Source organism: Protopterus annectens, chromosome 2.part0 (assembly GCF_019279795.1).
Source record: "Protopterus annectens isolate FY-2018-M chromosome 2.part0, PAN1.0, whole genome shotgun sequence".
Classification (NCBI taxonomy): Eukaryota; Metazoa; Chordata; order Ceratodontiformes; family Protopteridae; genus Protopterus; species Protopterus annectens.
In genome coordinates this window covers 978,974,139-979,000,780 of record NC_056728.1, presented here as the reverse complement: position 1 = coordinate 979,000,780, position 26,642 = coordinate 978,974,139, and the positions used below count along the sequence as shown (strand labels likewise).

Here is a 26,642-nt window from a genome sequence, read left to right as displayed (position 1 = left end):
AAAGGGCAGAGGCACAAAAGCAAATTACAGAGCTCATAAACATGAAAGCTATTCAAGAGGTACCTACACACGAACAAGGTCAAGGTTTTTATTCCAGGTTATTTCTGGTGCCAAGGAAGGGAAAAGATTGGAGACCTATTTTGGATCTATCCATCCTAAACACATTTCTACTTGTAATAAAATTCAAGATGCTCACTCTACAGCAACTTCTTCCCATGCTGGGCAAGGAGTCTTGGCTGGTAACATTGGACCTCAAGGAGGCATACCTGCATGTCCCAATCAGACAAAATTGCAGAAGGTACCTCAGATTTTTTGCAGGTTCAACCCACTATCAATTCTCTGCATTGCCCTTTGGCTTATCTACTGCGCCCAGAATATTCACAAAATGCCTGGCATCAGTAATTGCCTACTGCAGACTTCAAGGGATACAAATATACCCCTATTTGGACGACTGCCTGATCCAAGCGGACAGCAAGCACATTCTTCTGAAACATCTGGCTTATGTAATAATGTTATTGAAATCTCTGGGATACACAGTCAACAAAAAGAAATCAAGGCTAATACCCTCTCGGAAGATAATTTTCTTGGGTGCCAACTTGGACACAAACACCCAGATGGCCTACCTCACGCCAGAGAAGCAGGGGCAACTAATACAATACTTCAGAACACTAGCAAATTGCACCAGGCTGACTGCAAGGAAAATCCTGCAGGCTCTGGGATTCATGGCATCTTGCATCTTACTGATCCCATGTGCAAAGCTGCATATGAGGAAACTACAATGGTACCTGAAAAACATATGGTCTCTACACAGCCACAGTTTGGAAACAATAATACCACTAATTCCATGTCTGCAAAAGGAATTTCTGTGGTGGGCTCAAGCATGTCAAACAAACACAGGTCTTCCATTCAGCAAGCCTCAAGCAAATCAAGTCATCACAACAGACGCCTCGGACTACGCCTGGGGGGCGCACATGACCGATCAGGGCATTCAGGGCAAATGGTCCCAAAAAGAAAAGCACCTTCACATCAGTCAAAAAGAAATGCTAGCAGTAATAAATGCTATTATAGCTTTCAAGGACCTTCTGCAACCAGGTCAATTATTGATAAGAACGGACAACACCACAGTTATGTGGTAAATAAACAAGCAGGGAGGAACACATTCTTACCCCCTATGCAGACTGGCCATGTCACTTTGGAACATGGCCAGGGACTTACAAATGGAACTACAAGCACAGTACTTGCCTGGCAAGGAAAACACGCTGGCAGACAACCTAAGCAGGAATATGACAGATCCACACGAATGGAAATTGCATCCAAAAATTTTCACAGAAATAATCCAAGAATGGGGAAGGCCAGACATAGCTCTTTTTGCCTCCCACAAGAATCATCAATTGACAAAATTCTGCTCAAGGATCTTCCATCCAAAGGCCTAGAGAGTGGACGCTGTTTCTTTCAGTTGGACATCAATGACAGTTTATGCCTTCCCTCCTCTTCGTCTGCTGCCCAAAGTTCTATTAAAGACCAAAGCAGACAGACCAAAGATGATTCTCATTGCTCCGGACTGGCCAAGACAACACTGGTACCCACTCCTGAGGAGCCTGACGCAATCCCCACCATGGACCCTGCCTCTAATGCCTCTCCTTCTGACTCAGCACAGTTTCAAAACTCTTCACAGCCAGCTAAAAACACTCGATCTAGCCGCATGGAAGATTCCATAGCATCTCAACAGGCCCTACTCTCCAAGGAGGTGCAGGATGTCATTTTGGAGGCCAGAAGGCCATCAACTAGAAAAGCTTACTCCGCAAAATGGAAACGTTTTTGTGTCTGGAATGAGAAAAAGGGCCAGGATCCTGGAAACTGAATTTACCTCAAATACTACAATATTTGGCTGAACTGCTAAGCAGTGGACTTTCTTTCTCCTCCATCAAAATATATGCCTCAGCCATTTCTGCAGAATACAACACTGATCCACCTTTATTCTCTCACCCTCTCTTAAGACAGTTCCTCAGAGGGGCTAAGAATTTAAGGCCTCCAAGGAAACAACCAGTACCTGCTTGGGATCTTAATTTCATTCTGGAAAAATTGACCTTGCCTCCCTTTGAGCCAGTGCGTCATCAGGTTTGCAATATTTGTCCTGGAAAACAGCTTTCCTTCTGGCTATCTCCTCAGCTCGTAGAGTTTCAGAACTACAGGCTCTCATGGCTGTCCAGCCTTTTATCATCTTCCATCAGGACAGAGTCTCCTTACGAACCAACCCGTCCTTTATGCCTAAAGTGGTATCCAGGGTAGCTTTAAATCAGGCCATACATTTACCTACTTTTTATCCTAATCCTCAAAACAAAGGGGAGAGATTACTACATTGCTTGGACATCCACAGACAGCTGCATTATTATTTGGACAGAACAAAGCCTTTCAGAAAATCAGAACAGCTCTTTGTGGCCTTTGCGGTAGGAGCTCAAGGGAAGCCAATTTCCAAACAGACAATCTCAAAATGGATAGCCCACTGCATACGCTTTTGCTATTCCTTTCATGGCAAAACTGTTCCTACAGGCATTAGAACTCATTCCACCAGGGCCACAGCCACCTCTGCAGCCTTCCTCAGAGGAGTTCCTACCAAGGATATTTTGGAAGCAGCCACTTGGAGTTCTGTGCATACCTTCTCCAAGCACTACAACCTACCATTATACTCCAAATCTAGAGCAGGCTTTGCCACTGCAGTCTTGCAGGGCATTTTGGCTCCTCCTAGTTCCAACTAGTGCTACCACCCCTTTCTTAGCTTTGGGATTCTACCCATCTGTTATGACTGCAGCTGTATGCACGATGAACATAGTACAGTTTTGTACCTACCATAAATGTAGATGTTCGAGTGCTAATACAGCTGAAGTCCAGGTTTCCCTCCCTCCTTCCCCTCTTGGGACAGGCCTATAGGCTAACACATCCTCATACAACCTGATTGGGGTTTTCATTTATGATGTATTTGCTTGCAACTACTGTATTTTGATTATATAGCACTGCATTATCGCACAAATTTATTATTGCCTTCCTTCTGGGGGCACCTGACATCTGGGGCAAGAAAAACTGAAGAAAATGGCGTCGGCTGGTTCCTTTATACCCCTGTCGCACAGACGTCAGGGAAGAAGCGACGACAACCGACACCGGACCTAGACTTTGGAATTTGGCCGACCGAGGACCCGCCTGATGGCAGGAGAACCCATCTGTTATGACTACAGCTGTATTAGCACTCGAACATCTACATTTATGGTAGGTACAAAACTGTACTTTCCGAAAAACTCAGGCAGCCTTTCAGGACACACATGGAGAAACCCCCTCTAGAGGCAGAGGAGGGGGTTATAATGGAAGACGCCGCCCCCGTGGCAGAGGGGGTCCGCAGCAACAGGGTGACAGAGGTCAGTTCGGTCAGTCCTTCCAGCGCCCCTGAAAGGGGGCTCGACTGTTCGGCTCTGGAGGCAGTCAAGGGTCACTTGTCTTTGTACCCAGAAGCCTGGCTAAACATAACATCGGATACTTGGGTACAAAGCATCATTTCCAGAGGATATTTCATACCGTTCTTTTCCCCTCCCATTTCTATAAAGAAAGTCCCAGATGTTCCACCCGATCTCAAGGAACAAGCAATCGTAGAGGTCCGCAGATTGCTAGAAAAGAATCATCCAACCAGTCCCAGCAGATCAATTCGGATTCGGAACTTACTCAAGATTCTTTTTGGTACCAAAGAAAACAGGGGACTGGAGACTTATCTTGGACCTCAACAGACTCGACCAGTTCGTAAAGAAAGAGAAGTTCCGAATGTCCACGCTTCAGTCCATTCTTCCCTTCTTAGGGAAAGGCGATCGGATGTGCTCCATAGATCTCAAGAACGCATACTATCACATAAAGATGAACAGACGCTCCCAGAGATCATCTGCGCTTCCGGCTGGGAGCCAATCGTTACCAGTTTCGAGCCCTGCCCTTTGGTCTCACTACAGCCCCCAGAGTGTTCACCAAATGCATGGCAGTGGTCACGGCTCACCTGAGACATCTAGGATTCCAGGTGTTTCCATACCTAGACGATTGGCTCCTCACCACTACCACCAGGCATCAATTGACTCAGGCAACACAGTACACTCTGCCACTCTGCCATCAGTTAGGCATTACAATCAACTTCGAAAAATCTGCCTTATCTCCATCGCAGCATACCATTTTTATAGGAGCAGAGTTAGATACCTCAACTACCACTCTACGTCTCCCTATCGAAAGAGTCTCTCTTCTCCCCCAAAACGTCAGCTCACTGGTGTCAAAGAACAAAGCTACAGCAGCGGAGGTACTGAAAGTACTAGATTTGATGGTGGCAGCAATCCCGGCTATACCACTCGCAAGGATGCATTTGCGAATTCTTCAATGGCTCCTCTTCGCTCAGTGGTCTTACCAGAAACTACCGATACAACACATGATTCTTATCACGGATTCTTGCAGGAGAGACCTTCGGTGGTGGTTGACGTCTCTTCATGTCACAATCATAAGACCCTTTGTCCCCTCCCCCCAGTAGCCACTGTGACCACGGATGCTTCCCTGATAGGGTGGGGGGGGGGGCATTTTCACGGAAAGACTGCCCAAGGCACATGTACAGATCAAGAAACACATCTGCACATCAGTGTTCTAGAGTTGAGAGCGGTACTTCTGGCATTGCAGTACTTTCAGGACTCTCTCCCTCTAGGGACTATTGCAGTTCAGACCGACAACATGTCAGTAGTTTGGTACTTGAACAAGCAGGGTGGAACCAAGTCTTACCCCCTTTGTCGAGAAGCCCTCAGGGTCTGGCAATGGGCTGTGTCGTCCCAGCGTTTTCTGTTAGCAATGCACATCCCAGGGAAATCCGACGTAATAGCGGACAAGCTAAGCAGGGCAATATTACTCCCTCACGAGTGGTCTCTCAAACAACAGTTTGCGGAGTTGATTTTCCGCAAATGGGGCCAGCCTTGCTGCGTCCTTTTAGCCAGCCACATCAATTCAAAATGCAGAAGCTACTTTGCCCTAATACCACCTCCCGGTCATCCCCCGAGAGACGCACTTTTACACGGTTGGCCCCGGGTCTCCTTTATGCATTTCCACCTTTCCCGTTAATACCCAGATTTTTACAGAAAGCAAAATCGCTGGGAAGGACTGTTATACTCATAGCCCCCTACTGGCCTTGACAGATTTGGTTTCTGTTTCTCCGCCATCATCTGTTGGAAGATCCATGGATCCTGGACCCAGTTTTGGACCTTCTGACTCACCTGTCAGGGAATCTTCATCCTTCTCTGCAGTCCCTGAAACTGACTGCTTGGCTAATCTACTTCCCCTGATTGCCAGGTTTCATTCAATTTCAGAAGATACAAGACAGATTTTCTTGTCTTCTCACAAGCCATCTACCAGGAAATTATATGGCAGTAAATGGAAAAGATTCTCAATTTAGGCCAACGCGCAGAACATTGACCCTTTCCGAGCTCCGCTATCTTCGATTTTAGAATTTTTAACAAAAATTTTTAAGGGAGGGGCAGCAGCTGCTACAGTTCGAGTTCAGTTAGCTGCTATCTCAAATTTTCACCTTGGTCTTGGTGGCTCAAATATTATGAGCCATAAATTATCTAAAACCTTCCTTAAAGGCATTCTTCATATAAGACCTCCGATCAAAATTCCCTTTTCTCCCTGGAATTTAAACCTTATGCTGTCTCAAATAATTCTTCCCCCCTTTGAACCAGCATCTTCTTGTGATTTAAAATTTCTATCTTGGAAAACAGTATTTCTTATGGCCATTACGTCTGCCCGCAGAGTGTCAGAACTTCAAGCATTATCTATCAGACCACCCTACATGATCTTCCATGCTGATAGAGTATCTCTCTGAACAAACCCCTCATTTTTACCTAAAGTCTGTTCTGAGTCAAGTATCAATCAGGTCATTAAACTGCCAGTCTTTTTCCCCAACCACTCTAGCAAATTGGAATATATGCTGCACAAACTTGATGTTCACAGACAGCTCAGATTTTATCTTGACAGAACTAAGGATATTAGGAAATCAGACCAACTTTTTGTATCCTTCTCAGAGGCAAGAAAAGGCAATCCAGTGGCTAAAACAACCTTATCTAAATGGTTATCCGAGTGTATATCCTTTGTTTATGAGAATGCAAGCATGCCTTTAACGCACAAACCAAAAGCTCATTCTGCCAGAGCTGTGTCTCCCTGTTCTGCTTTTCAAGCTAAATTGCCCCTTGACAATATTTGCGCTGCAGCCACTTGGTCTAAGCCTCATACCTTTATCACACATTACAAAGTAGATAAGGCTTCCAGGGACAGGTCTTCCTTTGGTTCTACGGTACTGAAGAACATACTCCCATGAGCCACCCAAGGTTGAGGGTGCTAGGGACGCTACCCATAAGTGAGAATAAAACGGCGAGATTTAACAACTTCACATATAGAAGTTATGTACTTACCATAACGTTCCATGTGAGTTGTTTATCTCGCCTTTATTCTCACGTCCCTCCCTCCTTCCCCCTCCTGGCTGACTGTTGACTTAGAGGCTAGTACCATCCTGGTTATTCAATATTTCTTCTTCCCCTTTGGGAAGTGTTCTTCGTAGATATATATAAGAGGGTATGTATATGTTGTATATACTGTTATTCGCAGCAAACAAGATCTGAGATAATTCCAGCAGTGCATTATGGGATAAGGGGCTTGGTCTTGAGCTAATGGCAAACCTTGAGCTTGCTATCAGCCGTTTCGGAGCCAAGGATCGGCTCCAAACCCATCAGTGAGAATAAAGACGAGATAAACAACTCACATGGGACGTTATGGTAAGTACATAACTTCTATTTCTTCAGTATTGCATATTGTCACTGCCTTCGTAACAGAGGTTGCACTTAAGTCTTGCACTTGCTAAGCTTCAGATCTAACCAGGATATGTTGTGGTTGTTTTGGCTGCCTCCCTTGGTGGGTGTATAGAGTTTGTGAGCTGTTTCCACTTATATTTGTATTGCATGGAACCCAGTCCAATCCACCATTTGTTCTAAGCATAAATCACACAATCGTTTCTTCTTTCTTCCTCTCTAGTACTGCAGTTACATTCCTCCTTTGCACCCTGTCCTTCACATACCCAGAAGAAGTGCAAAGGACTGGAATCACTTTCTCTCCAAAATAAAAGCTGCTTCTTCTAGCATTTGAGTTACTTATGCTGTTTCATCTTATATGTTGGTGTTTCAGATGCAGAATAATTGCTCTATGCAACTGTTAATGGAATCTTATAAAATATTTTAGCAGTGAAATCGCAGGATGAGCCATTTTTACTTCTATCTTGATTTTGCTGTATGTATACAATGAGTGCTTGGCACATTTTTTTTTCTTTTAATACAAGTCGTTCCTTATTGCTTGGTACCTTGCTAGCACATCGCTGGGAGGAAGGGCTCATTAATAAATGTTTATACTATTTTTACTAAGTAAGTGTTGTGCTATTTTTACTGAATGACTATGGTCTTCTTCTAACAGATGATATTGACTCTTGCGTTACATAACAGCTGCAGAAGGTAATATAATGAATGCCTACTCAACAGGTTATATGCAGCAATTATCACCTGTGTCTGCACATGCATAACTTTGAAGTAATGAAATGCAGCTCATTATCACATTAACAATAAGTGCAGTTACAATATAGCACTGAGTCATCACTTTTCAGGTAAAACTTCCAGCAGCTGTCACTGTTGTTCACACAAGTAGAGGTCGTTATCACATTGATGAATGCACAAGCCAGTTTCGTGTTTTTGCCTACATGGAGTCATTTCATGCCATTTCCCCCCACCAGTTTGTTTGATACATAGTAAAGTCCTGATTGTGGTTATATGCTTCATAGTTTTGTGAACTACTGCAGTTAAACATCGTATTGTGTAGTAATTTACTGTATCACACAGTCACTATATAGTTTTGTGGTGCTTTGTTTTTCAAGGGCTTCTGTGCAGGTATATTACATCAGTATGTTCTATACTGTTGTGTTTTTCATGTGTAATTTCAAGTGGAAACCAGCACATCCCCAAATGAAGATGCCATATATGGAGGAGAAAGCAAGCAACATTTACCTGTTGGGTGAGGAAACAGACTCTGATGGATGTTGGAGTGGTTCAGACACTAGTATGTACCTTGAGCCACAACATAATGCCAACCAGAGTGAGGGTGAAGATTATGACACAAACAATGAAATTCCACTCACACGTCTGTGTGACAAGGCCATTGCCTGTGATACAGATGATGCTCCTGTGCCAACCATTCCTGACAGACCACTACGACTTGCCACAGAAGACCTGACCAATAATTATGACACTGACCATGATAGTGAGGATGAGGTACCACTTGCACTCCTAAGGAAGGGTGCCACATGCAATGGCCACCCAGTGCACTCTGTTGACACAGACAGTGACTTGCCTTTATCTGTGTTGAAGAAAGCTAGTGGTATGAATGACACACCTGTGAAGTCCTCCATAATGCATGACACTGCAAGTGCTGACAAGGATGTGGATGTTCCTTCGACTGTACATGATGTTCAAAGCAGTCCAGAGTGTGTGGATTGGGATGGAGAAAATCCACTAGATCGGAGTCGAAGTAGCTCCTTGTCAAGCAAGGATATGGTTGTGCCTCAGCAGGGGATGTCTGTTAGTAGTTCAGTAACGACTGCATGCAGTACAGTTGCTACTGACATTGAGAGAGTACCATCTCTGAACCCTACAGGACTTTCCATTCACAACTGTTCCAGGCGACCCAGCAAGGTACGCCGAGCATGGCCACCACGTAAGAGCATGTGGGAAAAATGCCTCACAGCAGTACCCATTGAGGACTTTGTGGGGCCAGTAGGCCCAGTAAACAACTTGGGCTTAGATAGCACAGAGATGGACTTCATGAATTTGATTCTCCCAGAGGAGCTGTATACCCTTATTGCCAATGAAACCAATCACTGTGCTGCACAGAGACCGGTTGCAGCAGGCAAGGTTGATACGCGGTGGTGTCCTGTTTGTCCAGGAGACATACGCACATTTCTAGGTGTCAGAATATTCATGTCTTTTGTACATGCTTCTGAATACAGGCAGTACTGGGAAATGCACCATGTATACGGTCGCTTCCCAGTAGCAGAGTACATGACCCGAGACAGGTTTGAAAAAATTCAGCAGTATTTCCACTGCAACGATAACAACCTGAGCCAACCACAGGCTCTGTGGGTCATGACAAGCTACATCATGTATGGCCAATACTGGATGCAGTACTTCATGCATGCAGGACACAGTACAATTTACATCATGAGGTGGCTGTAGACGAAGTCATGGTCGGCTTTTGTGGACGCTTGACATTTAGACAGTTTATGCCTGGTAGGCCAGAGAGTTATGGCATTAAGATGTGGGTGTTGGCAGACTCTACCAATGGGTATGTGCGTGAATTCCAGGTATACACTGGAAAAGTGGAGCAGAATGCAAAGGTCGGACTGGCACACCAATTTGTGATTGACTTAACTAGGGGACTGATTGGCAAGAAGCCTCACTTTTACTTTGATAACTTCTTTACCTCTGTTCCGCTGGCACAGCAATTGCTGCAAGATGGTCTATACTGTTGTGGAACCATGTGCACCAATAGGTCAGGATGGCCTCTAACATTCAACAGACAGGCCATTGGAAAAGCAACTCAAGGCTACTACAAGCAATTGCAGAGTGGACCACTGCTGACTACTGAATGGAAGGATAGCAACCCAGTATTCCTTCAGTCAACTAACTGTAACCCAGCCTTGTCAGTCTCCAGCACACACAGGAGAAAGCGTGTTGGAACAAAGGCATTGGTGCCATGTCCACCTGTTGTAAACATGTGCAACAGTTACATGAATGGGGTGGACTGAGCAGATCAGCTCAGAGCACAGTATCCTGCCAGAAAGGCACACAAATGGTGGCTGTACTTGTTCTGGTTCTTATGGGATGTGGCCATAGTCAGTGCTTTCATTATATTCCGTAAAAGTAACAGCCACCAGCAACTGTCACACTCTGGATGTGCTCTTCCAGTAGCACAGTTACAGTTTCAAAAGAACCTAGGCTTGCATCTCCTTGCCATTTACACCAAGAGGAAAAGATGCACTGAGATTACTGTCACAGAGCCTGTGAGCCGATTTGAGCATGGCTGTCACTTTCCGGTGAAATGGTGTAAGTCAAGATGCAAAAACTGTGCCAGCAAGGGTGAACATGCTGAGCCATCATGGGGGTGCCCAACTTGCAAGATCAACCTGTGTGTCGAATGCTTCAGCGAGTACCATGGCCATAAATTTCTTGTGTGTTACTGACATCAGGAAAGGCACATTTTGCGATGCACAAGACAAATCAAGATGTGTATGCATATGGAACTGGGGACCTTGGAGTGTGGTGCTGAGTACTGTGTGCATCACTGGGTGTTGCACCTAAACATCATGCATCTTGGGACCATCCTGAATGGCAGTGGGGAACTTGGAGACTCTTCACCTCAGTCCCAGTGGGCTGCTTTCCTGGATATGCATAGTTTCAAGGGTGCTACCGTGATGCCTTTTTTGTGATGTACCCTTTTGCTCTCCCTCCTTTGACTCCTTATGGCCATTGCCTATAGGACATATGTAAATGGAAAAGGCAGATTTAAAGCAGAGTGTCTTATCCTGCTTTTTCTGTTTACATGTGCCCTCTTTGTGCCCCCTTGCCAGTTAGCGGCCAGGAAGGTTCCGTTTCAGAGATTTGTGCCAACTGCTCTTGTGTTGATGGGTGCATCATGGGGGGGCATACCCAGCCACGATTGATCTTATGATCCACCTGGATTGCAGTTAAGAACTTAGAGACTCTTCTGCTCAGTCCATAGTGCTGCTGTCCTAGGAAAGCTTGGTCTCAGGGGTGCCAATGTGATGCAGTGTTTACCTCCGGGAAAGGACACATGCAAAAATACAAAGCCTGAGTTAGTTTTGGTCTTTTCACATGTTGTCTTGGTGTAGCTCCCTGCTCAGTCTCCCTCCCTTCAGGTGTAGTAAATGTATGTAGGTCAGGCAAAGAGGCTTTACATTAGCTCTCCCCTTTGACTTCTTATGGCCATTGCCGAAAGGACACATGTTAATGGAGAAGGCAGAGTTAAGGCAGACTGCCGGCATGCATGCAGTCGGGGGTCATTGTTGCTACCAGCAGTCTGAGTGGGTAGCCAGCACCTGTATGTGATACTTCAGACGCCCGTGAGCTGAAGGCCCGTGCCTGTCCTCGGCATATTAGTGGAGTGGCGGTCCTTACCCTGTTTTTTCTCTTTACTTGTGCCCTTTCCATGCCCCTTGTCATTCATTGTGTGTAATTTGGTGATGTCCTTCAAGGATGCATCTGCAGTCATCACATATGGGTTGTCCTGCCTCAGGCAGCCCTTCGGTCGGCCGGATTCCAAAGTCTGGGTCTGGCGTCGGCTGATGTCGCACTTTCCCCGACGTCAGAGCATCTGGGGTATAAAAGCATCAGCCGACGCCATCTTCCTCAGTCTTTCTTGCCGCGTAGTGCCCGAAGCAGAAGCAGTTCACAAGTGCCGGTCGGCCAGCTCCTGTGATTCAGCTACCAAAGACTTTGAAAAAGCTAAGTACCCCGTTGGGGACTCTTTCTTGCCTCAGCCGATGTCAGATAAAGTTAATAATTGTTTAACTTGTGGGAAACAAATACCTCATAAGGATTTCCACTCTTACTGCCTCCCTTGCCTAGGCCCAGACCTCGACGTCTCGGCCTGTTCAGCCTGTGCTTCCTTCAACCGACGAACTCTTAGACGTCGGTCGGAGTTTGCAGAGGAATTCTTTGGGGCTAGTTTTGCTTACAAGATGCCGTCGGAGACTCCGACTTCGCATTTAGTTAAAAAACGGAAGGACAAGGACCGACACACGCGAGCCGCGGTTTCGGCTGAAACCACGGTCAGGCCTACCACGAGTGTCTCAGTCTCAGATGAAACGCATATGATAGGGACTATATCACATAGTCGAAGTCATAACTTCGAAGAAGTAATGTTCAAACCATTATGTTCGAAGTTACAAAACTTCGACTATGCATATTAAAAAAAAAAAAAAACTGAAAACAAAATAAACTGTTTTAAGCAGGGGGGGGGCAAGCCCCTCCCTCCACCCCCCACTACTTAAATATACCAACTCCAAGATCGCACCCCATTGAACAAAATGGAAACCTCCGCTTAATGGAAATTTCAATTGAAACACTCAAACATTTGCAGATTTGAACTTATGGTCTCGACCATATGAGGTTTGAACTTGTAAAAGTTTGACTACGTGATAGGAACCCCATATGATATACATATATATGTAGTCTTCCAGTACATCTCTCAAACATCAGTAGTAATCTGTTTGCATTTTCTTTCCTGTGTAGGTTCGTCTACCTTCTGACACTGACATGGCTTCACGAGCAAGAGAACAAGTGAGAGTGTGGATACGTGGCCATTCCTACATTCACTGGGCTGCCAGCCATGCGTCCGTAAATGAAAACCACTACAACTTGAGCTTCCCCACATCTAGTGTGAAGGTATACTGGATTGTAAAAAGAAGTATGCATTGGAACGGAGTGCTGCAGTTGTTGGAAGAGAAGTGTTCTAGCTACCCTGAGCCTGACATTCTTGTGCTGCACATTGGAGGGAATGATGTCATCAGCCACCCACACAGAAGGCTACAGTTTCAAATCAGAGCAATTTTTGAACACCTGCAGTCGTGATGGCCACATTGTCATTTTGTGTGGTCTGACATAATTCCTCACCAGATATGGAAAACGGCAAAGAGTCAATGGGCAGCGCACAAGACCAGACGTTTACAGAATGGGTTCATGTATGGATTGATTCACAGCGTCAGTGGATCTACAATCTGCCATGACAGCATCACCGCAGAAGATGTTCACCTTTTCAGAAGGGATGGCATTCACCTAACTGAGGAGGGCATTGCATTGTTCTTGACTGACCTCAACAATGGCGTGAGGAGAACTATGCATGATGAATTGGTGACATGCAGCTTGTGAGTAGAATGGAAAACACCCATGACCAAGTAGGACCAATATTTTAAATAAAACTCTATTGTTATATTTATGATCACCATTGTCACTAATTATAACACAGGAAAAGATGTGCTAGGGAACTTGTACACATGCTGAGTAACACTTCATTTTCAGATTGTAAAAGAACTATCTGTATGCTGTGCACAGATACAAATAAGCGTTTGCTTATGAATTGTGCTGTGTAAAATATGATATTTTTCTGAGTTTGGCAAATAACTGTGGTAGGGAGCTGGTGAAGATGCTTGGAAAGAACAGCTGTTTCAGGAGAGTGCTACCACATACAATTGAATGTTAGTAATCATCCTGCAATACTACTTTTTTTTCTTCTGCTTTTATCAGGCATGTGTAGAGTATAGATGACAGGAAGGTCTTAGTAGTACAGACCTTGATCCCTTAGGTCCATTGCTGAATGGACACATGTAAAGAGAAAAGGCATAGGTAAGGCAGACTGGTGCATAGGTAAGGCAGACTGGTGATACTGAAGGAGGTCATAAGACTGTAGTGGTATCAGCTGTCTGAGTGGGTAGCCAGCACAGGTATCGGACAGATCAGATGGCCTTGCATGCCACTGAAGTCCCATGCCTGTCCTGGGTTCATTAGTGGAGTGGCAGTCCTTACCTTGCTTTTTCTCTTTACATGTACCCATTCAGCAGTATGTTGGCTACACCAAGAATGATTATATTTACAATCATGTGCGTCTACATGGTAAAAGAACTGATTCTGAATACTGAACACATGTACAGATATCAGTTTGTTTAGTACTCAGGTTATGGACATTATGATTTTTTTCATATTTTGGTAAATAACTTTGCAAGGAATCATCTCAATGTACTAAGTAATACCTTATTTTGAAGACAGTATTAATAGTTCCAACATGGTAAAAGAACTGTGTCTGTATGTACACATGTACAGATATCAAAGTTTGTTTGACTTGGGTTATGGAAATTATGATGTTTTTCATAATTTGGTAAATAACTTTGCAAGGGAGCATCTCAGTGTGCTAAGCAGTACATCATTTTGAAGACAGTATTCATAGTTCCAACATGGTAAAAGAACTCTGTATGTTGTACACATGTACAGATATCAAAGTTTAAGACTTAGGTTATGGAAATTTTTTTTTTCATAATTTGGTAAGTAACTTTGCAAGGGAACATGTCAGTGTGCCACGTAATACCTCATTTTGAAGACGGTGTTACTCCTTACAACATGGTAAAAGAACTGTGTCTGTGTACTGTACACACATACAGATATCACAGTTTTAGTCTTATGAAAATTATACATTTCCAATACTTCTCATTATTATGCCCATATCTTTGCAAGGGAGTATGGTGATGACTCACATGATGTATCATTTTTAAAATGACATTGAGGCACACAACGTGTATATTGATATGTAGCGTCCGTCTGCTACAGGTGATGAGATACTATGCTTTGTTTATTAATTATGAGAAATATATTAATCATATTTCTGTGAATATCTCCGTAAAGGAGCATCACACAGTAATGGTTAAGGTATCATTTTAAAGCTAACATTCATGCAAACAAATTAAATACAAATTGTATGGGTCTACATGGTACGTTAACCAAGATATTGTGCTTTGCTTTTCCAAAAAGGTAAAAAAAATGCACAATATCAGTGTTCCTTGCCAGATATTTAATAATGACTTTGATGTGCATTGTCAACATTTACACTGTTGGAAAGGTCAGTGTCTGCTGAACAACTTTCGCATTTACATTTTTAGTCTAGCTCTTATAGTTAGAGTTATGAACATTTGTTTTCTGTAAGGTATTACAGATGTATTTTCTGAAAATGAGCTCAGGCTGCACTGTTGTTCCTATGGTGGAAGTGAGCAGGTAGCATTTTCTGAGCTGCTCCGGAGTGAATGAGTTAAAGGCATCCTTCACATCAGACCTCCCAGGAAACCTGTTCCCCCTCCCTGGGATTTGAATTTTGTACTGGAAAAGCTTACTCAGGCCCTTTTTCAGCCTGCAATCTCTGCTTCTTTGATTTTATGCACCTGCAAGACTATTTTGCTGGTTGCCATCACCCCTACTAGAAAAGTTTCTGAAATTCAAACCTTAATTGGCTTCTTAACCTTTTCTGATCTTCCACAAGGATAGGGTTTCTCTCCATACTAACACCTCCTTCATGCCTAAAGTGGTTAATAACTCGTCCGTTAACCAGTCTGTTCATCTCCTTACTTTCCTTCCTACTCCACAGAATTCTAGTGGAATGGTGCTTCATACTTTGGAATGTACATAGACAAGACCAAGTCCATTAGGAAAGCTGAGCAACTGTTTTCCTTTCATCCCAAGGTGTTGGGAAAACAACTTCTTCTTTCGGCTGCTCCCGTTAGGGGTCGCCACAGCAGATCAGCTGTTTCCATTTCTTCCTGTCCTCTGCATCTTGCTCTTTCACACCAACCAACTTGCATGTCCTCTCTCACCACATCCATAAACCTGATCTTAGGCCTTCCTCTTTTCCTGTTACCTGGCAGCTTCATCCTTAGCATCTTTTTCCCAATATACTCTGCACAGCACATGTCCAAACCAATGTAATCTTGCCTGTCTAGCTTTGTCTCCAAACCTTCCAACCTGGGCTGACCCTCTAATATACTTATTCCTAATCCTGTCCATCCTCGTCACATCCAGTGCAAATCTTAACATCTTCAACTCTGCCACGTCAAGCTCTGACTCTTGCCTTTTTGTCAATGCCACTGTCTCCAACCCATATAATATAGCTGGTCTCACTACCCTCTTGCAGACCTTCCCTTTCACTCTTACTGGTACTCGTCTTTCACAAATCACTCCTGACACTCTTCTCCACCCACTCCATCCTGCCTGTACTCTCTTCTTCACCTCTCTTCCACACTCACCATTACTGTGAAGTGTTGATCCCAAGTACTTAAACTCATGGGAAAACCTGTTTCTAAAACTATTTCCACTTGGATCTCCAAGGCCATTTCCTTCTGCTATATATTCCATGGAAAGACGCACTCTTCCTCAGTAAAATCTCATTTCTCTAGGGCTGTAGCTTCCTCTGGGGCCTTCTTCAAAGGTTTGGACACTGCCACTATTTTGGAAGCAGCTGCAGGACCTTTTGTCCACACCTTCACCAAACATTATAAGCTGGATGCTATCTCTAGAGCCAGAGAAGGCTTTGCAAGGGCAATCCTGCATGGTTTCATGGAGGCTTCTTGTGCTCCAACTTCCCTTTCCCTTCCATGAGCTTTAGTACTCTCCCTCATGTTATGAATACTGCAACATGGGAATAGAAGGACATAGAATAGCTGTGTAAAATCTTATCATAACCATAGATGTCCTTCTCTTCCATGTTGCAGTATTGTATCCCACCCTCCTTCCACCTTGGTTTGTGTTTTCCTTAGGATGATAGCTCTCTTACCTCCTGTCTTTGGACTGGTGTTCTGACTGGGACATTCAGTTCTGGATTGTACATGCCGACATCACTTTTATAGCCTATGTTGGCTGGTATTCTATGTGCAGTGTTGCAAGTACCCTGCAGTAGTAGTCTTTGGTGTACTGGCTGGATGTTCGGGTTGCCTAGGCAGGGAATACCTCATGTTATGAGTACTGGACATTGGAAGAGAAGGACATCTGTAGTTATGGTGCGATTTTACACAACTATTCTCTCTCACTTTAATAATACTGTACTACTAATGTTTGCTTTTCTACCTTTTCAGCCAACACTTGCTACTAGTTATTTTCCTTTCTCATGCCTTTCTATAACATTCTCATCTTTCTCATAATAATCATGTCTCTCTCTCTGTCTCCAGGTCCTTATTTTCCATCTTGCTCATATCATTCAATTCCTGTGAATATTTTGGCAGCAGAATATGCTATTGTTTTTCACCTCTGTACATTATTAGAAATATAGTCAGTAGTTTGAGTAACTGTGTATTACTTTACTTGACATAGCCTATCCATTTCTGCAGTGTGTCTTGCTACTTGCAGTACATATTGTATTATTTATTGCAATTTATCCTAGTAGTATTTCTATAAATGAATTTCAGTCTGTGTTTTTATCTGTTGTGGGGATTTTTTTCCCAGTATATATAATTACTTATCAGCTACTGTAAAATGTTTTTGTGTGTTTTTTGTAGAGCTTTTCTCCCCCAGCTCGTTGTAAAATAATTTAACCTGTTACCAGGGGTTTTCTCCCCTTGGTTATAATTGCTTGTTAATTACTGTTTAAATGTTTTTGAATCTGTTGTGGAGCTTTTCTGCCCAGGACTCTGCTGAAAATGGGCCATTGGCTCAGTCATACTTTCCCAGTTACCAGAAGACATACAAAAATAAAATAACAAAGGAGTTGGACGACACCCCATCCTTGTTTATCTGTTCAAACACAACTTGTCAAAGGGGAACCCTCCCACTTTAATTTTGCTTCTGGAGGAGGTATTAGTTTACTTGACATGTATTCCCCCAATTAACCTTATTATTGCATCAGGGAATGCAAATGCTTCCAGTGCCTCCAATGCCCTCCATATAAAATCACAGCTTACTCTATCAAATGCTTTCTCTGCATCGTGACCCACTAATAGCAAAGTTATTTCCATACATTCTGCTTCATTCTGGATCATCATTGTTCTTTTAATGTTGTGAATTATTTGCCCCCTCCCTCCACAAAACTACATTGATGCACATCTCTCAATTTTGGCAACACCTTTACCATTTTTTAGCTAGTATAGACATAAACATATATGTATAAAATTGAAATAGATTTATATGAGGCTGGGTCTTTACTCCCTTTGGGTAATACAGCCACCACAGCCTTCAGATACTATTAAAGTCTTCTAGATCTTTATCACGGTCTTCCTTGCAAACTTTCAAACTTCCACAAGACTACCATCTGTTTCTGGAGACTTCCTTGTCTCTTCTTCTCTTAAGTATTAGTTGTTGACCATCATCTTCCTCTTATCTTGGCATAATTAAGACTACCCTAAATATTTCCATTTGTGCTCTTTCTTTGGTTTATATATTCCTCTGCTTTGTACTCTTTTTCATAAAATTTCTGAACTCTCTCTAATACCTCTCTAGGATCTCCAGTTATTTTTCTTGTCATAGTCTCTCTAAGTCTGGTCGCAACCCTTTCACCTTTCTGTTGCCTAAGTTATTCTGCTAGGTTTTTGTGCTTTGCAGTTGTCAAATGTAATTGCTTAATGGCAATCTTCCTTAACTCGTGCATATTATCCAAATACTCTCTTATTTTCTCCGTACCTCTGTGCAGTTGCTCCTCCTCTTGCTACGTAAGATTCCTCTTATTTTGCAATACTTTAACCTTTATTTTCCCCTCTAAATAATTTGTATTAATTATATCTCTTTCTACCCTATTTTAAACTCCATTTTATCCCACTCAGTAGGTATTCCTTCTCAACAAATTTATATCTTGCTTAACTCCAAAATGATTTCCACTGCCCATTGTTTACTCTTTTTGAAAGGTAGGTGAGAAGGTGCCAGTATATCTTTTTTTACTTTATTTCCCTGTATTTTTAATCTTAATTTGTATTGGATATGTCAAAACTTTCAATTAAAATGCACATGCTCCTTTGAAGTATAATTTCTATCCAGTCTAGCTCAGTTATTGTACCTAGATGAATAATGTCTAAATTCTGTCCCATTTCCTATTTACTGAATTCACGTTTTCCATACCAAATATCTTCATAAATTTCTTTTGAATTTCACTCTCTTATTATATTTTACCATCTAGGTCCCCTGATACACCCTCATTATTGCAAGTCAAGTACTTTAACTACCTATAAATAATATTCCATGTTAAAATTTTACCTATTTCTCCCCAAAGTTTCTTATAGCTTGATGGAATACAAATATATGCCAGTGCAGACCTACTCCATTTCCAATAGCCTCTTACTATCACAAATCTACCATTATTGTCTATTTTTCCTCTTCTATCATTATTGGAACTATTCTAGCAGTCAGTATTATTACTCCCTTTATCCATTATATTTGATGTCCTGATGAATATCCATTCAGAAATACTTTTTTGTTAAATGCATATGCTCATTTCTTTTAAATGTAGTATGAAGATTTTTTGAGAGGAAGCATTTTTTGGTGAGTTACAGCTGTATTAGAGGTCAGAATAAGAGAATAAAAGGTTATAGCCAAGCTGTGAGTTAATGTGTAGTCTGTTTTTATAGATGCAAGAGCATTTAGTCAAGTAAAGCGCAAAGAACCTTGCTGGAAGAGCTGTTGAATTTTGCATAAAACATGGTAGAGCTAACATACCAGCTCATCTTAAAATGACAGAATAAAGTATAATTTTGGGCTTTGGGAAATGAACTGGTTTAAGCATAATTTTGGGCTTTGGAAAAGGAACTGGTTTAAGTTGATAACATTATGTGACATTTCTGCCACGGTGATTATGATTATGCTTGCTTTTTGTAGGACTGAAGTTATTATTTATGTCATTGAGCGTTCTCCTAATGGTACATCAAGAAGAGTACCAGCCACAACTTTGCAGACGTGCTTAGAACAGAGCAATATAAAAGGGCAGCTGCTGCAGCTTGGAGTGATCCTCACAATTGCAAGGACAGAGCTGTCTCCAACTCAGATCAAGCAGTTGCTGCAAAACCCGCCTGCTGGTAGGTTTGTTGATAACATATTTTCATTTGCAGACCTGGAGTAGATATAATGCACCAGACAGAGTTTTATCATTTGTAACAATTTATGACGACTGTGTATTTCTCGACAGAAGTAAACTATTCTTCCTGTTGGGGTTGACCTACCTTCACTTTTCTGTGATAGGATGTCAGAAGTTTAGACTGTTAAATAAGATGCTTGAGCATGTTAACTGTTCTGAAATGTATTCTCACAAAATAGAGGGTAAATTATTTGTACGCACTGAAGTTTATTGCAGACTGTAGGATCGTGGTTCGTTACAAGTGATTGTTATTAAATTTCAAATTCATCTTTGTTTTAATCCATTCCCAGAGTTCCCATGAACATTTCAGGATCACTTGAAATGTATTTGATAAATGGATGACCACCTTAATGCACTATCTGCATCATCCACAGATTTTCTGCTGTTGCCGTATGCTTGTCGTCAGAAGAATAACTGACTGAAGGTTTAGTGTCAGTGCTGCTGTTTACAAAAGATCTGATGTTTTAACTTTGAGATATATTGTTGGACAACAAGATGTTCATAGTGTTACCCTGCTGCAGTCATCACACTTGGGTTATCCTGCCGTCAGGCCGTCCCGCAGTCGGCCCGAATTCCAAAGTCTTGGTCCGGCATCGGTTGCTGTCGCTTCTTCCCTGACGTCAGTGCGTCAGGGGTATATAAGAGGCATCCGACGCCATTTTCTTCAGTCTTTCTTGCCGCGCGGTGCCCGAAGCAGAAGCAGTTCGCAAGTGCCGGTCGGCTGACACCTGAGATTTTCGATTTGAATTTCAGTTCGAAGTCTTCAATAAAGCTAAGTACCCCGTTGGGAAGCATTATTTGCCTCAGTCCGATGTCAGAAAAAGTTAACAATTGCATTTCTTGTGGAAGCAAATACCTCATAAGGACTTCCATTCCTATTGTATTCCTTGCCTAAGCCCAGACCACGACATCACAGGTTGTCGGTTTTGCGCTAGGTTTAATAAACACACTATCAAATGCCGTTTTGACTTCGCACGGCATTATTTTGGTAGGAAATTCAATTATATCATGCTGTCGGAGCAGCCGACGACCCCTATTCTTAAAAAACGTAAGGATAAGGACAGGCAGCCTAGGAATAAGCCAGACCATGAGGCCTCAGCTAGGCCTGTTGCCAGTTCTCCGGTTTTCAGTGAGGCGCCTACGCAGCCCCTGACGACCGCAGAGCTGGAACCCCAGACAGCTGCCAACTCCCACGTGGAGTCTACTAGGCCGATGCAGCCATCTACCGACACCAGATCAGATTTAGACCCCGGTGCAGAGGAAACACCTTCGGTTGCAGAAGGTGTCTTCAGACCGACTACTCTCACCATTAAATCTTATGCAAAACTTAAAACTCCTTTAAAATCTAAGAAAACTGGTCATCAGTCTACAGGTCAAGGCCCCATGCCTAAGAAACAGATGCTTAAGATGGCTGAAGATTTAATTACCCTTATCAGGGGTTCCCATCCCCCTCCTGATAAAAGACCAAGACAAGAGGAGGATTATGCATCCTCTGACCAGGTTTCTCTCTCAGAGTCTTCTGAGGAACAGGATTACGCTTTTCCACCTTATGAGGATTCTGATGCTGAAGACTCTATTACCTCAGCATCTCGATCTGAAGACTACTCCTTTAGGGAAACATTACATACCATGAGGGAACATTTCCACTGGGAAGGCAAGGATTACTCAGATTCTAAGAAAAGGCTCCGAGAGTTCCTTCTATTACCCCAGCAGAGACCTCTTGCTATTCCTCCTGTTTTAGATATTGTGGATGATGTCTACTTGGAGTCTAGTTTAAATCCAGACTCTCAACCTCCTGCTCCAACCAAACCAGACAGATACTACAGAGTACCTGACTCACACAAATTCCTTTATAAAAGCTCTGTAGCTGACCCAGAAACCATATCCCATGGTCCTAAGGGAGCAAAGGCTTCTATGGCAAAAAATCCTGTGCCCTCTGAAAGAGATTCCAGAGCCCTAGATAGATGGGGAAAGAAAATATACACCTCTGCAACTCTGGCTATGAGAGCATTAAATTGCCAGTTTCACATGTTGAAATATCAACAATTCCTGATGTCTCAGTTAAAACAAAAAATGAGCGCACACTCAGAACAGCCTGAGTTCAAGGAAATGCAGGATCTGTTGCATGCAGCTGAACAGGTGGGCAAGCATACTTTACAATGCAGATTTGATTCACTGGAAGTTTCCTGTAGAGCAGCTGTTACTGGCTCAGTCATTCGTAGACATGCTTGGTTAAAAGAGCATACCCTCCCTGACCATGTTAAAGCAAAATTATTAGATGCACCTTTACAACAGGATGTATTATTTGGTGTCAAAGCAGAAGAGGTTTTAAAGAAAATGGAGGATAAGGCTAAATCTATGCAAACGGTCAAGGATTTCTTGCAGGTACAACCCCCTCGCTTCAGTAGAAATTGGCCAACAAAAAATTGGTCCTTTCCAGCTTCGGACAGATCACAGAGGGGCAAATACAGATGCCCAAGGGGCAGAGGTCAGTCACAGGGTCCTTACAAACCTCGCCAATGGGTTCTGCTACCCAGAAAGTAGGAGAAGATAGGCCCCAAGCTAACAGAAGGCAGACACAATGACTCCATCCTCAAACTACCAAGCAATTCTCTCCTCGCAACACCCTTGGGAGGAAAACTAGCATTTTTCGCAGACAACTGGCACATCATCACAAAAGACAAATGGGTTCTAAACATTGTCTCTCAAGGATACAGATTCCACTTTCATACCTTACCAAGGATCAAAGGAATGCCAAACCTGCCACCAAATCAATGGGCAGAGGCACAAAAGCAAATTACAGCTCTCATGAACATGAGAGCCATTCAACAGGTACCTACACAGGAGCAGGGACAAGGATTTTACTCAAGACTCTTCCTGGTTCCAAGAAAGGACAAAACATGGAGACCCATTCTGGATCTTTCAATTCTGAACACCTATCTGCAAGTACCAAAATTTAAGATGCTAACACTATAGCAGCTTCTTCCCATGCTGGGCAGGAATGCTTGGCTAGTCACTTTGGACCTCAAGGAGGCATACCTGCATGTCCCTATCAGACAAAATTGCAGAAGATACCTCTGCTTCATTGCAGGTTCAATGCATTACCAATTCTCTGCACTGCCCTTTGGCTTATCTACTGCACCCAGGGTCTTCACAAAATGCCTGGCACCAGTAATTGCATACTGCAGACAAAGAGGAATTCAAATATACCCATACCTGGACGACTGTCTTATTCAAGCAGAAAGCAAGGACATTCTTTTATAACATCTGGCATTTGTCAATCACCTTCTAAGTTGCCCAGGGTACACAGTAAATGAAAAGAAATCAAAACTAGTGCCCTCACAAAACATAACATTCCTGGGTACCAGCTTGAATACAACGGCCCAGATGGCTTATCTCACGCCAGACAAACGACGACAACTGTCTCAATATTTCAAAATAATGGCAACAAAGACCCAACTCCTTGCAAGAAAAATTCTGCAGGCCTTGGGATTCATGGCATCTTGCATTCTACTAATACCATTTGCAAAACTGCATATGAGGAAATTACAGTGGTACCTGAAAAGTGTATGGACTCAGCACAGCCACAGCTTGGAAACAATGATTCCACTCATTCCCTGTTTTCAACAGGAGTTTCTATGGTGGGGCACAGGCATGTCACCTCAACAAGGGTCAGCCTTTCACCTTACCCACAGCCAGGCAAACTATGACAACAGATGCATCGGACTATGCCTGGGGAGCACACATGGCAGGACAGTGCGTTCAGGGCAAATGGACTACAGATCAGAGACACCTGCATATCAATCAAAAAGAAATGCTAGCAGTACAGAATGCCCTAACAGCTTTGTTAAAGGAAAAAATATACTTTAAAAATGATCAAAACACGGTAGGTTCAGGTTAAGGCACTTTAATCTTGCAGCAAGGAGACAAAAACTTGCTAATACAGAGTCTGTCTAACCAGAAACAGGAAATGCATTCATTTTTATAGGTTATCAAATTAATCCTGTCCTGCCATGCTGACGTAACAGATTACCACCTTTTCATCATCATCTGCTGACCATCTTTCCCATGATTTTCTGCTGATTTAAACAATTTTTATGTGACACTTCCTGAGGAAAACAACATGGCCTTGGTTACTTTCAGTTAGATACTTGTTATGTTACATTCAAGATACTATGGCTAAATCAAGCATAATGCTAGCAGTTCATTTCTCTAATAATCCTTTGTCTACCTTATCTCTAAACTACTGCAGCTGCAGAGGTTCCCATCCTCTGAACAAGGCTGTTTGTCTAGAATCATTACATTTATATTGTTCATTCATATGCTTCTGACCTAGCAGATAAACACCTGCTTCTCAAGTACATTTCCACAAGGCATAAACAAGAATATTGCTGTGCTAGCAGTTACTAGGTCAGAGGGCAACTTGCAAGTTTCAGTAAGCATGCTGCAGTTTTGGAAAAGCATATTTTCAGTCTCATATGAAACTCAATTTGTATAAATCACAGTGCATGAAAAACAGAATGAAAAGCATATTAAAAACACTTGATTATTAATTTGGCTTTAAGCATACACACATTAATACATATTTTTCTAACATCTCCCTCCTGTTAATACTTTTTATTCTGTTTTCAAAAAAGGATAAACAGCTCGTTTCTTTTCCTAACCTTTTCCATTTAGGATTTGCAGTTAAGAAAGTCATTCAGTTTAAACTTTTATGAAAGTGTCTAGCATTCTAGCAGCTCTTCAAATTCAGTACTTTGATACATAGTCTCAGATACGGATATATCTATGAATTCTTTAATTTTTTTATGCAGGGGATTCCGCAACAAATACAAACTCCTATTAGGAGTAAACCTACACCAATAGCAATCAATATGTTCATAAAGATGGAGCCCCACCCCCCCGAATGCATTCTGAAAAAACTGTGTCAGAGGGTTTGGGCCTGGTTTGGTCATGGCTGACACTTGCTGAATCACCTCGAGATGGTCGTTGATCTCATGCTGATGGTCAGGAATGAATGCACAGCACTCTTCTTTGATTAAAGCGCAAGTTCCGCCTCTCGCCGCTAGGGTGAAGTCAAGAGCCATTCGGTTCTGAAGCACTACAGTTCTCATGGCATTCAGTTCATCAGTTATCAGTTCAAGGGCAGAAAAAGTTGCATTACTCATTATTTCAAGAAGTTTGGACAGTTTTCGCAGCTCCCATATTGATTTGACTCCGCCATACATGGGTGATATACCTGGCCAGGATATAATGGCATCACTTAAGTCCATGTGCACAAGTTTGGTTCCCACATTACGATGGTCTTTCCACCCCGCTTCGATTCATCCCACTGGATTCTCAGGTTTCTTAACAGTCTTTTTGGTTACGTCTCGAGTATTTTGACTACTCCCCTGAGGCAAAACTGCAGTGTGTCAGATGTCCGGAACCAGGTATCCCAAAAAACAACTGCCAGACCAATTCCCAGGTAACCATTTATATGCCTTTTTGCCACATACAAAATAACAATCCTCTACCTTTGTCATTACTTTGTTACGAAATGACTGCCCTGCATGAAACATTTTCCTATCTATCACTGATAACTGTTTGAAAAGTACAGGATTATGCTGTACCTGATCAAGAGTTTTATGCATAAATTTCAAAAATGAGTCATAATCTGTACTACAAGATCCACTCAAATCATTTGGTTTTCTATAACACTTATACTGTACTGTAACATTACATTTACTCCATCCAACTTGGATGCAGTCATTTTTATAAAAACATACAATTCCTTTTTGTGTCACAGGCAAATACAGTGCTACCTTATCTTGTGCTTTAATAGCGACTGTGTCAAAAAACAGATTTTCCCAGGTCTCATTGACCCCTAGGGGGATAGCAGTCATTAATAAACCCCCGTATGCTGTTGGTATGGCCGTACAGACCCAGCAGTTCGAAACATTGAAAGTCTCTGCGTACACACGTGTAATTGCCTGATAAGTGTTAAAGTTCGGATGCCAGTCTATGTTTGGTTCATTACGTCTAATCAGTTCAACCTTTGTGGCAGGAAAAACGTACGGCCGCAGCAAAAAGAACAGTGTGGTCAATATTGCAATGAAAACAATCATACAAGTTTTCTGAAGTTGCTCAGTGTCTCTACTCACTCTCTATCTGGCCATTTTGTTGTTGTTGTGCAACAGTAACAAAGTTTTTGTCCAGTTCAAAGTTTTTAACCAGTTTACAGTGTGTCAAATGAATCCAGGAAGCTCGTTCTGCAATCTTGACTGCAGTGGGTGTCGACAGTAGTACCTGGTACGGACCTTCCCACTTCAGAGAGCTCCAATTCTTCTGTTTCACAATCTTCACCCAGACCCAGGTGCCTGGGGCTACTGGTGCTTCCGATTTCGATTGCTCTTTATCTGAAACAGAATTTAACTGCAAAAGTTTGTTATTCAAAAATCTCCTCATATATCCTGCATGTGAACTGTCAGCCTCCTGCTCTGTAGACATGAGAGGTTTCCACTAAGGTGTATAATATGCCCTCCCAAACAAAGTTTCAAAAGGAGTTAATCCTTTTACATTTGGAACAGTTCTCATACTCAACAGTGCTAAAGGCAAACAGTGCACCCAATTTTTCTGTGTCTCTTCTATCAACTTCCTAAGTTTATTTTTCAATACCCCATTGTGCCTCTCTACTAGCCCTGCAGACTGAGGGTGGTACGCACAGTGGTTCTTTAACGATATCCCAAAATAACGACTGAGTTGCTGGATTGTTTGGTTCACAAAATGTGTCCCGTTATCACTATAAATCTTTTCCGGTATACCAAATCTAGGTATAATTTCTTTAACGAGGACCTTTGCAACAGTAGCTGCATTTGGATTTTTGGTCGGAAACGCTTCTACCCATTTGGAAA

At 42.6% G+C, this 26,642-nt stretch overlaps 1 protein-coding gene across 3 annotated transcripts in view; it reads left to right on the top strand.

Annotated features, from left to right (window-relative positions):
* Positions 1-26,642, top strand: part of NUP54 (nucleoporin 54) — a 1,988,420-nt gene that overhangs the window by 1,319,863 nt on the left and 641,915 nt on the right. For all 3 annotated transcript variants that reach the window (XM_044061229.1, XM_044061231.1, XM_044061230.1), the window contains one exon: positions 19,494-19,690. In XM_044061229.1, the coding sequence (XP_043917164.1) occupies positions 19,494-19,690 (197 nt within the window). The remainder of the gene's footprint in view (positions 1-19,493; positions 19,691-26,642) is intronic.